This window comes from Vulpes vulpes, chromosome 13 (assembly GCF_048418805.1).
Source record: "Vulpes vulpes isolate BD-2025 chromosome 13, VulVul3, whole genome shotgun sequence".
Classification (NCBI taxonomy): domain Eukaryota; kingdom Metazoa; phylum Chordata; class Mammalia; order Carnivora; family Canidae; genus Vulpes; species Vulpes vulpes.
This window is the reverse complement of record NC_132792.1, coordinates 37,028,526-37,041,285: the sequence shown is the minus strand read 5'-3', so window position 1 is coordinate 37,041,285 and position 12,760 is coordinate 37,028,526. Positions and strand designations below refer to the sequence as shown.

The 12,760-nt window shown below is 44.7% G+C and overlaps 1 protein-coding gene across 3 annotated transcripts in view; it reads left to right on the top strand.

Annotated features, from left to right (window-relative positions):
* MATN2 (matrilin 2) overlaps positions 1-12,760 on the top strand; it is a 149,441-nt gene that overhangs the window by 10,135 nt on the left and 126,546 nt on the right. For all 3 annotated transcript variants that reach the window (XM_072734240.1, XM_072734239.1, XM_072734241.1), the window contains exon 2: positions 526-695. In XM_072734240.1, the coding sequence (XP_072590341.1) occupies positions 551-695 (145 nt within the window). In that variant the 5' untranslated portion in view covers positions 526-550. The remainder of the gene's footprint in view (positions 1-525; positions 696-12,760) is intronic.

The following is a 12,760-nucleotide window of genomic DNA, read 5'->3' as shown; positions in this document are numbered from 1 at the left end:
CTTAACTACTGCCCTATGCTGCCTCTTAATAGATGTGTGTGGGAGGCAGGGAGGCTGGGAGGTTTGCTATGTGATGCTACCTTATATCAGTCATACATTGATCCCTTGGGATTTTATATATAGTAATTTGTACCATACACTATTATTAGGCTGAAAGAATATGTTACTTGGAATCTTCAGATATAGTTTTTCCTTTTCCAAATCCAAGATATGATTATAATAATTGATAATAAATAATTGAGGAAAAATTTTAGGACAGATTTTTTCCCCCTGTCAAGTTTTCCATTCAATCTTACAGAAATGAAAGTGATGAAAAAATTTTAATATGCATACCCTGTGCAGAGTATCCAAGAACCTACCATTGGAAGTTGCTTGACTTCTTAAGGATGAAACACATAAATGGCATTTTTATGGTCAAGTGGCATTTCGATACTGAAAAAGATACCCGGCACAGCGGGTCTGTAGCCCCTAGAGTTCAAATAGACCTGGAAATCTCACCCTGCTTCTTTCTCCTATTTGTCACAGCTTTACCTTCTTCCTCTTCCTGAAGATGGAAAAGATGCTGGTGGGCTGCTTTCTGTTGGTCCTTGGACAGATCCTCCTTGTCCTCCCTGCTGAGGCCAAAGAGCGGACTCCCTGGAGGTCCATCTCCAGAGGGAGACATGCTTGGACCCACCCCCAGATGGCCCTCCTGGGTGAGTGACAGGGGCTCTATCTATGCAGCAAGCAGGAGGAGGTGGTTAGGTGTGGACCTCCAGACCCGGGGATGGATACATGTCAGTCGGAAAGCCCTCCTATACCCGGGTCTCCGGGTGGGTGGGTGTGGGTGGGGGGGTGGGGGGTGCTGGGAGGAAATGGGTCTTGTCAGCCAGGAGTGCATGCAGTTTTCTTTTTTTCTTTCTTTCTTTCTTTCTTTCTTTCTTTCTTTCTTTCTTTCTTTCTTTCTTTCTTTCTTTTTTGCATGCAGTTTTCAAAATGAAACTGAAACCTTTCTGTTTCAAAGCCTTCCGTTTAATCTGAGGCTCATGGCTTTTCTCCAATAGGCAAGGAAAAGATCTAAAAAGGGCCTGGTTGTACTTGTCTGGACAAGGGTGTTATGAGAGTTTTTTTTTTTTTTTTGGATTTGTCCAACTAATCTGTGTTAATAATGCTTCCCTGTTTGACAGCAGGGGGAAAAAAGCAGGAGGTTTGTAGGAGGTGGGAGCAGCTGCAGAAAAGAGGTGGGGACACTGTCAAGATATCAGGAAGAGATAATATTGAGGTTCTGTTATGAACATGTTTTCTTCAGGTGAATTTTTCTCTTTCTCCAAGAAAAAGGAAAGATCATGAGAACACACAGATTATGGATAAATGAAGCTGGTTGTAAATGCAGGCTCTGGTAAGCCCAGGATGTGGAGGGAATAAGAACAGTGGCCAGTGGAAAGAGAATGAGTTTTGGCAAGACCTGGGTTCAAGTCCTGGCTCTGACAGCTTACCAGATGTGTATACTTAGGCAGTGTTGTCCCTCTGAAGTTCAGGTCCCCACCCATAAAATGGGAATGCTAATGCTGACCTGGGAATATTTTTGTAAGGAGAAAATAAATAAATAATAAGTGTAAATTGAAGGTATGCAGTGAATGATAGCATTACTATCATGGTCACTCTTTGAAGTTCTCTGAAACTATGTTTTATAGCCTGTCAGCCGGCTGACAGAATCTGGCTGCCTACAAAGGTCATTGAGCGAAATGCCCAATTGCCCGGCAGCCTCAGCATTCAAAATCATAATCAGAGACCAGGGGAACCCAACACAGTCTTTTGAGAGGTTAGCATCTTTACTGATGTTAACTAAATGATGGCCCCATGATCCTGGACCTGCCATGTCTTCAGTCTTCGGAGACTCTCTGTTTCCATAGTGACATAAACATAGGACTTTTGCAAGTGTGGCAAGGATTGGGGGATGTTTATTACACTGATGGAAGAGCTTTTCAAAAACAAATTTCAAGAGATTCCTGGGTGGATCCCCTGGTTAAGTGTCTGCCTTTGGCTTGGGTCATGATCCTGGGTTCCTGGGCTCAAGCCCCACATTGGGCCCCCTGCTCAGCAGTGGAGTCTGCTTCCTCCTCACCTTCTGCCTCTTAAAATCTTAAAAAACCCCACAAATTTCAAGGTGATAAACATGTATATACATGTATGTATGTATGTATGCACGCGCAGATGCTCACGGAGAGAGAGACAGACTGAGCATGCCTGACCCTACTGCACCAGCAGCAGTTGCGCAGCTGGGTTTCTGATGGGGCTTTCAGAATGAACCACCACACACTTAGCTGGAGAAGCATAGTCCTCTTGGCCCTAAATACCTCCCCTCACACACTGGGTCTTCCCTAGCTGGCAGCATTCACTGCCCTCTGCTTGGCCCCAAGCTCAGTCTCTGAAGTAGAAACTCTTTGTCTTCTGAAATCAGAGAAGCCAAAGGCATCAACCCACCTCCCATATTACACCACCTTCCCCTCCCCACACCTCTCCCATCCCGTTCCTCATTTTGCCAGAGAATGTACCAGGGCCTAGGGGGAGAATGGGACATTGCACATCTCCCTGCCCCCGAGAGTGCCAGGGGCCGCTCCCGGACATGCTGGAGGCTGCTGGACTCGTGAACGTGCTTGAATGAGAATCATGAAGCCAGAAGGCAAGCACCACAACTTTGGCCTGGATTCTCAAGTGTCACCTGCTTTTGGTCTTCCTCTGACAGGGGACAAAGCCGCAGAAGCCACATTCACTGTAGTCCTTGCCCTGTTCTGTGACTTTCTCTTTATTCTTAGAATATGTCTTCCGTGTTGAGTGTTCCCTTTTCTTGGCTTCTTGGTTTTTTTTTTTTAATATTTATTTATGATAGTCACACAGAGAGAGAGAGAGAGAGAGAGAGGCAGAGACACAGGCAGAGGGAGAAGCAGGCTCCATGCACCGGGAGCCTGACGTGGGACTCGATCCCTGGTCTCCAGGATTGCGCCCTGGACCAAAGGCAGGCGCCAAACCGCTGCGCCACCCAGGGATCCCCGGCTTCTTGGTTTTGATGTTCTAACGATTGCCCAGGCACGTTTCACTTTTGTGGCAGATCATGGTGGCTGTATTTAAGGTATGCCCTGAATGAAGGATTTCACTAGTTACTTACTTGCAGGGGTGTCTCTGAAAGTTTAACAGAGAAACAATTGTTGCTTAGGTTAATTCTTCATTTGAATGTTCTGATTTTTTTTAAGTTTATATTTTTTTGGTATTTTTTTTATTGGAGTCAATTTGCCAACATATAGCATAACATCCAGTGCTCATCCCGTCAAGTGCCCCCCTCAGTGTCTGTCACCCAGTCACCCCATCCCCCCACCCTAAAGTTTATATTTTATGTGTAAATTCAAGTCAGAGTTCCAGTAACAATTTAAGCCAATTAAAAAAAATTATGAGGGACACCTGGGTGGCTTAGTGGTTGAGCATCTGTCTTTGGCTCAGGGCATGATCCTGAAGTCCCAGGATTAGGTCCCATGTTGGGCTTCCTGCAGGGAGCCTGCTTCACACTCTGCCTGTGTCTCTGCCTCTCTCTCTCTGTGTCTCTCATGAATAAATAAATAAAATCTTTATAAAAAATTAAAATAAAAAAATAAGGCATGTATTTATCTGCCCCTGCTATGAATGATTGCAGGCTGCCCAGGTGGTAGTCAGTGACGTGTGTCCACATGGGCTTATCTCCTACCTCATTCATTCATCTGGAGTATCTGCTATGTGGCAGATGTAGGGGGTTTAAGAACAACCACCACCCTCAGGAAGCATGTGTGTGGTAGGGGAGACAAATGTGTAAATAGATCATTAATTTGGTGGAATCAATGAGCAACAGAAGCAACATTAGCTGGGTGGTAACCCTACTCTGTACACTCAGCACAAGGCAGTGGGTCTCAAACATTCTGGTCTCAGGATCCTTTTACAGCAAAAAATTATTGACGATCCCAAAGGGCTTCTGTTTATGAGGGCTACATCTATTGATATTTCCTGGATTATAAATTGAAATGGAGAACTTAAATATATATGAATTAATTAGTTAATTTAAAAATAATAATAATAAACTCACAACATAACCCATAACATAAATAAAAATACATGTATAAAAATGCCATTTTCTTAGTTAAAAAAATAGAAGAATGGCACAGTTCTACATCTTTACAGATTGATTTACTGTCTGGCTTATTTGAAGACAGCTGGATTCTTACCTTATCCATTCATAATGTTTTGGTTGGACTGCGTGAAGAGAATATGGCCTCACAGATACATAGTCTGAGAAAGGAGAAGCATTTTAATAGCCTTTTTATATAATTGTGAACATCCTTTTTTGACATGACACCAAAACTTGACAAATTATAGTTTCTTAAAGGTTAGTTGCAATGTGGAGACTAAAGCCACATTAATAAATTTTTCACGCTTTATGTACTCATGAGAAAATAAGAATATAAAAAGCAAACATTCATGCTATTATGGATATAGTTCTGACCTATGGGCCTTTGAAGGGATCTCAGGGACCCTTAGGGATCCCCAGACCACACTTTGAAAACAGCTGGTTTAGGGCAGCATTCCTAGTGAAGACAGGGATCCTCCCTGAGGGGCAGAAGGAGTGAGGCTAGAGCATGCAGGTGGGATCTGGCCAGGCACTGGGGACTGCCACATCTGTGAGGCTGGTGGTCTAAGCTGGAAACAGGCCTGAAGGAGGGAACCAAATCACTGAGGGCCAGGGCCTGTGGGGCCCTGACAAAGAGTTTGGGCTTCATTTGTCAGAGATGGGAACCCTGGAAGACTTTTAGCAGGCAACAGTAGTAATCAGTGCTGACCCTCAGTCCACTCACTCTGACATCTGGACTGCCTCAGCCTCTCTGGGCTGTGGCAAAGGGTAGGGAGAGACTACATGTGTAGGTTACCAGCCCCTTCTCCAGCCCCAAGTCCCTCCCGGGCAACCATGCTAGCCAATGGAGTTGGGGCTGCAGGTGCACTGTGCCCAGAGGAGAAGCCCGTGAAAGCCTCCAGATTCATATGCTTTGTAGTCATTCTTTATCAGTGGCACACATCCCCTCCCCAACACCCAAACTCCTCCTTAGGTTCCCTTCAAGGTCCATAACCAGGAGTCATGTGGCCTCCACACTTAATTACTGTCTGTTTTACTTGCGCGCAATTTTGCATTTTTTCTCTTTCCTATATTGCTGTTTGGGGGTGGACCTATTGCCAGGGCAACCAGTGGATTCCTATTAGCCTTTTGGAAACCTTAACCCCTTTGCCCCAACTTCTCCCGTACTCCTGACTCCCCTCACTCCTAGATGGAGAATGAACAAACTGTCTATGCTTCCCAGGGCTGACTCTACCTGTTGTCTTTTAGGAGGTCTTGTTGACATCTGCCTTCTTTTCTAAATTTACCAATCTAGCTCATTTCATTTCTCCTAATGAACCTCAAAACCTTTTCCTTTCTCTTCTGATCCACACAGAATTCATGTGTGTGTTTTAAAAGAGAATGTTTTAAGTGGGAGATAGAGATTTTCAAGGAGACTGGCCCAATAGTATGGTCAAGGGGTGGTGGGAGCAGAACCTACACACACACCCCACCCCTGCCAACACATACTCTGCTAGGAAAAATTCAAGAGGTGTTCAGGGGTAGAGGCTACAAAATTTAGTGAAATTTCTTCACCATGGTTCATTTACTACTTAAAAATAAAGCTAATGAAGACAATGTAAGAACTCACTGTATACAGCCCCAAGTTCTGTTCCTTGGAAATCACAGGACTTATGAGGGACTTATTTTTATTTCTGCATACATTTCTAAGTAAACCTGACATGAGAATATTAGTAAAATTGCAGTGTGTTTCATGTAAGAACCTGAAACCTCTTAAATTAGCAATGTGACTGAAGGAACGGACCAGCCAAGAGAATTAAGTGTCAGAATGTCCTACTCTCTGTTGCCAATGGAAGTTTTTGTCTCTGTTGATAATTATTAACATTTTCAGCGTTGGCTGCCAGTAAATGAATTTCCACATCCTAAAACAATCCTCCTAATTGACATGTGCTGGCACCCTCAGTGAGGGAGGACAGCAGATGCCATAGTTTTTGGCTCCTGGAGTGACAGACCCATTGAGGCCACAAGTCTTACACACCCTGAAGCCACTTAATCAAGATTTGAACTTTGTCTCCTTTCCTGAGCTTGCAGGGGCTTTGTTCACCCTCTTTCTTCTACCTGGCATATCTTCCCTTGGCCAAGGCCTGTTATCAGCCAGGGCCAGCTCAAGGGCCAGCTCCTCCCTCTCCCAGGCGGGCAGGACCCTCTTGGGATGGGCCTCGTACATCGCAGGTCCTCTGTAAAGGTGCCTTATATTCCAAGGAGTACCAGTGGCACTTACCCCAGATGGATTCCTATTTTAGTTATTTTTGTACTTGTCTCGCTTTTACCTTTAGACTATACACTTTTGAAAGTAAAGACTGTTTCTTGAGACTCCTGGGTGCCTCAATGGTTGAGTGTCTGCCTTTGGCTCAGGGCATGATCTCGGGATTCTGGGATCGAGTCCCACATCAGGCTCCCTGCATGGAGCCTGCTTCTCCCTCTGCCTGTGTCTCTGCCTCTCTCTGTGTGTCCCTCATGAATAAATAAATAGAATCTTAAAAAAAAAAAAACTGTTTCTCATGTGTCACAGCACCTCTGAAGGTTGCTCTCATTTATGGAGCCCCTGCTGTGAGTAGGGACATACTAGCTCATTTAATCTGAGAGAAAAAAGACAAAACACTGGAAGACGGGTTATTGGTTTATCTCACTTTCAGAAGAGAATGCCCAGGCCCAGAGAAGTTAAGCAATAGGTGCCCACTCCCACCCTCACCCCTCTTAGGGAGAAGATGCGTGGCTTAGGGGAAGAGGTGTTTTTGAACAAAGAAAAAGGCACCTCACACTCGAAATTGCTCCCTTAGCAGTTTTTGAGCAGACCATGAAATGCCCATCTATATTTGGAGGTGCTGTTGCCACTGCTGCTGGTTACCCTGGGGTCTGAGGACCTCAAGCCCTGGTGCTGGTCCAGGTCCAGCCCACAGCAGAGCTCAGTGCTTGTTGAACGACTGAGTAGATGAGATGTACAGATGGTTGATTTCATTTCCGTTTGGATGTTTCCAGTCTTGATTCCACTTCTACTTAGCAGGTGACACTGGGCAAGTTGCTCTGTCCTCCAGGGTGTTCATTTAGAAAGGGAGGTGGTTGGGGATCCCTGGGTGGCGCAGCGGTTTGGCGCCTGCCTTTGGCCCGGGGCGCGATCCTGGAGACCCGGGATCGAATCCCACATCGGGCTCCCGGTGCATGGAGCCTGCTTCTCCCTCTGCCTATGTCTCTGCCTCTCTCTCTCTCTCTGTATGACTATCATAAATAAATAATAAAAAAAATTAAAAAAAAATGCGTTTAAAAAAAAAAAAAAAAGAAAGGGAGGTGGTTGAAGTCAGTGACCTTCAGGTCTCATCTAGGATGTGATGAAATCATTGATTCCATGCCTCCTGATGTCCCTTCTCTGGCTCCTATGGTGAAACCTCCAGTGTAATCTTTGGTTTTCTTTCACTTTCTCCATCTGGAAGAGCAAGGTGGAATCATATTCCGGAGGCTGAGGAAGGAGAAGTTTTGACACAGAAAAGGTGGGGCAATAGAATCAGGTAGGAGGGTGGGCAGTAGGATCAAGTAGGGGAGAGGGGTGGGACAGCAGTATCAGGCAGGGGGTGCAGTGGAGCAGTAGGATCAGATAGGGTGGTAGAGGGCAGAGCAGGATCAAGCAGGGAGCAGAGGGATCCCTGGGTGGCGCAGCGGTTTAGCGCCTGCCTTTGGCCCAGGGCGCAATCCTGGAGACCCGGGATCGAATCCCACATCGGGCTCCCAGTGCATGGAGCCTGCTTCTCCCTCTGCCTATGTCTCTGCCTCTCTCTCTCTCTCTCTCTGTGTGATGACTATCATAAATTAAAAAATAAAAAATAAAAAAACAGATAACTCTTTGTAAAAAAAAAAAAAGCAGGGAGCAGAGGTGTGGCAGTAGGATCAGGTAGGGTTTGTTGGGGCAATAGTATCAGGCAGGGGTGGGGTGGAGCAGTGAGATCAAGCAGGCGGACTGGGCAGTGGTAGGATCGGGCAGGGGGATAAGGCAGGGGGACAGGGGCAGAGGGATGAGGCAGTAAAGCAGTGTTGCTCAAGCTTTATTGTGCATCAGAAGCTCCTGAGAAGCTTATTAGAACACACACTACTGGTCCCTGACCTCAGAGTGTTTGGTTCAGGAGGTCTGGGTTGGGACCTGAGAGGTTGCATTTCTGGCGATTTCAGTTTGAGAACCAGTGTAGAAGAGAACTCTAGAAGGTGGTGCCCATGCAGCAGGAAAAGATCTTGGGAGGAGATGAGCCAGAAACACAGTGCAGGGATGAGTAACAGCTGCTAGAAAGACTGCAGTTGGAGAGTGTAACTAACTGGAAGCCGGGCCCACCCCTCCTGCTAGCATTTTTCTACCCAGGGAAGTTGGCAAAGGTGGGCGCCCCCCTCCCCCCATGGGGAGCCAGCCTCTTACAGCAGAGTGGTTAACACACATCTAAATAATCAGGTGGCTGGGGTGTGTCTTTGTCATCAGACCTGATTATAAAAATGAAGGTTGATGGGTAGAGCCTATCAAATTGTTTTCACTATAGCAGAGACTTTCCAAAAATAAAGTCCTTTGACATGAAAGCACAGCCCCTCCTCAGCCCCCCTGCAGCTGCAGCTAGGACTTGGTGGGGGCTGCCTGGCTGCTGCTCAGCCCAGATGGGTGAAATGCATCTGGTCATGCCTGTGCTCTCTACTTGTGTAAACCAATGTCCCTCTTACCATTCATGTTTAATAAACTGTATAAACTGAATTCCTCATTCCTATCTTGTAATTAATACTGGAAGAATTTTTTTTTAAAAAAAGCATAGTATCTGATTTGCAATAAGCTGCAAAGTTAAAAGCTTTCCTAGCCAGTGAATAAATAACTTGATTTCTTTTCTCCTACAGATTCTCTCTCTCCCCTTCTTTCTTTTCTTTTCTCTATTAAACTCTCTAACCCCTTCCTTTTCCATAACTCTCCTTTATCTCTCCCTCTTGACTCTCTCCCTCCTTCCCTCATTTCCTTCTTGAGTTCCAGAATGTTTTATCCTTAGCTTGCCCATATGTCTGCCACCTGCAGTGTGTATGTGAGTAGGGATGGCAGTGAGGGACATCTTCTCTGTGGGTGGCATAGCCAATTTTCTCTTCTTTGATGGCTTGTCCTGTCAGAGGGCAAGGCATACAATCTTACCCCTCTAGCCAGTCATGCCCCAGGTCTCCCTACCTGATGTTAATAAGTAAAGTAATGATAATGAGGGGTGTCTTTTTTTGGAGGTGTGAGGAGAACGTCTACTATGTGTCAGGCACTGTACTAGGCAGCTCACACTTCACTCTGCACATATTTTTTTTTTAATTTATTTACGTATGATAGTCACAGAGAGAGAGAGAGAGGCAGAGACACAGGCAGAGGGAGAAGCAGGCTCCATGCACCGGGAGCCCAATGTGGGACTCAATCCCAGGTCTCCAGGATCGCGCCCTGGGCCAAAGGCAGGCACTAACCACTGCACCACCCAAGAATCCCCTCACTCTGCACATATTATCCCCATTTTACAGATGAAGAAACTGAGGCTTAGAGAGGTTAAATGTCTTGCTCAAAGTCATATAACCATTGAGCTGCAGAGGTGGGATGTGAGAATACAATGTGCCTTTTCCTCTGTTCAAACCCTTTTCCGGAACCCTACCTCTTCTGTTCTATCCAACCCAATTGGACTCATCTTTCAGGGATCAGTGTAAGCATTTCTAGTCTTTTAGGTTGGGACTTAGTCCCTCAGCAGTACACTCCCCCGGCCTGCCATATGTCCCCGCATTGCACTTACAGCCTGTACAGGGATTGCCTGCTTCATCGTCTCTGTTGTAGCAACAGTGATTAGTAACAGGCAGGAATACAAGAAGCGCTCGATGAATACCTAGAGGAGTAAGTGAACTAACACGTGAACAAAGAGGAGTATCTAGAGAGGAGCTGCCAGGCTGTTGAAGGTTTCTGAAGCTAGAGCATATGGAAAAGATTCGAAAGACCTAAGGATGTTTAGCTTGGGAAAGTAGAAGGGCTCTCTGAAGGCTGTGTTACAGAGGAGTCCAGGCTTGTTATCAAGACCTTACAGAGGAGACAGAGAACCAAACACCTATGCTTTCAAGGAAACAAGTTTTCCTTCCATAGGAAACTCTTCAGCCACCAAATTAGCCCAGGAAGGAAACAGCTTGCTTCCTTGGGCTTGGGGGATGTGAGAAGCCTTGTGTAGGGGCTTAAATAAATCTCTGATCTGTGAGCCCTCATGTTCCATGGAGTTGCCTGCAGAATTAGTAATTGAACTAAGAGATAAGAACTTTCCTATTAATTAAAAAAAAAAAAAAAGCTGAATATTTGCTTTCCAAGAACAATCTGCCTTAGGAGCTATTTATTTATTTATTTATTTACTTACTTACTTACTTATTTAATAAGCCTTTCCAATAACATATATTAAGCAAGGGAGAAACTGAGAAATTGTTAGTGATTGGCAACATAATAGTTTGTTGAATCCCTGGGTTTCACTTCTGGCAATGTTAATTGAATGAATGAATGAAAAGAATGATTCAGGTTAATTGTATTCACGATTTTGGTTAATTCTGTACAGCTTGTAGTCAGTGAATATGACTAGACCTTTACTATCCATGGCTTAATAGCCATCATAGAACAGGAGTTTTTAACCTAAGTAGGATACTTTAAATTTTTTATATTAAATTTTATCTTCTTCATTTAAGTTATTCGTTCTTGATTAATATCTTTCTCCTGCTTAACGTAGCAATTTAGTATCATTCACAAATTTGATAAAATGCTTTCTCTATCTTTCTTCGTGATCCCACTGAGAATATTAAAAGAATATTTTATATTCTTTTGAAATGGTTATAAAGAATAATCTTTACCTTTAAAAATTCATGTTTAAATATTTAATGACCACTAGATACTGAAAATACAAGAGGAGCTAATTTCAAAAGTTGCCTGAGTGATCAACTTATACATATTTCATGCATTTTTGAGAGGAAATATTACAGACTTAGTTTGCTGGGGCCACCATAACAAAGTAGCATACACTGGGTACCTTAAACACCATATTTTTATTTTCTCACCTTTCTGGAGGTTAGAAATCCATCAAGGTGTTGGCAAAATTTTGGTTTTTTTCTGAGGCCTCTTTCCTAGGCTTGCTGAAGGCTGCCATTTCCCTGTGTCCTCACGTGGTCTTCCCTCTGTAACTGTCTCTACATCTAAGGTTCCTCTTATAAGGATGCCAGTCATAGTAGATCGGAACCCACCTTAATGATCTCCTTTAATGACCTCTTTAAGAACCCCATCTCCAAATACAGTCACAATTCTGAGGTACAAGGGTTTAAGATTTCAACTTATGGATTGTGGGGGACACGATTCAGCTCCTAACAAGTTGCTCTGCCTTTTGCTTTCATTTGTAGAGGACAGTGTGTCTTCCCTGACACTTTGCTAAATAGCTTCTTTTTCCTCTCTGATTCACTTTGTATTCCCATTTCAGGGTGATATAACTGTTACATATACCAGGGAAGCACGCTCAAAGATCTCAGAGATGTGGATGTTTCTGAGTCCATTAAGCAGGTCAGACAAACGTGGTGGGTCGGACAGCCAACATCCTAGGGCTGGAGATGGGAAACCAGTACATTGTAGCCAGGATGTGAAGCCAAGTCCGAGTAAGACTTTTTTCAAAAGCCAAGATATAGAACGACCAGCTCAGAAAAGCCTTCTTTCAGTATATCCAGAGGAGGCTGATTTATAGGGAAAGATGAAAGGAGGACCATGTGTTCTTTGGCTGCACAGAGGACAGGGGGCTGGGCAAGGAGGAAGTAGGGAGGAAGGTATCATAAGGCTGCAGCCAGCCAAGGAGTACAAACATCAAAGAAGAAGCTGATGGCCAGATGTACAAAGAGCTGATGCAGGGGAAGGGTCTAGAGGAGAAACAAGAGGAATGTGGGCATCTGACCACATAGGCTCAGAGCCAGGAGGGGCCTTCGGAAAGACAGGATACATGATGTGCAGTGTGGGGCATTTGGCAATGAGAAACCTGGGAAAATTTGCCTCAGGGGCCTTTAAAGTCAGGTTGGACCATAATGTAAACTTTGGAGGAATCCAGTCCAGAGGGCTCAGATCTGGCCAAGGATGTGAGAGGCTGCTTTCCATCTCTAGTTCTTGATTCCCTAGCGATGACACCAGGGCTTGTTTCAGTGTACGGGATCCATTCACTGAATGAGTATGTACCGAGAATCCCCAGGTTACAAGCGCTGTGCTGGGCCAAATGAAAGATGCGAATCCTTAAATGTTTGGGACTCATCACTGGGGTCTCCAGGGGAGCGTGCCCTTCTCCTAGAGGGACCACTCACCCATATATGCCCAGACACCAGGCTCCCTGGGGCGTCCTGTCTGATTGTCTCATCTATTGAAGGAAGCAGGCCCCTCCACTCCCCTGGTCCAGTCAAACTTAATTTGTTTCCAAAATGAGAAATAGGCAAGCCATTAATTTTACCTAGCTATTTTTCTGTACCAAAATCTTTTTTTTGTACCAAAATCTTATAGTTCCAATACATTATCTTTTGTTTCATGATTTGCCTCAGTTTTATCATTTATTCAGTCATTAAACAGATAGGCAT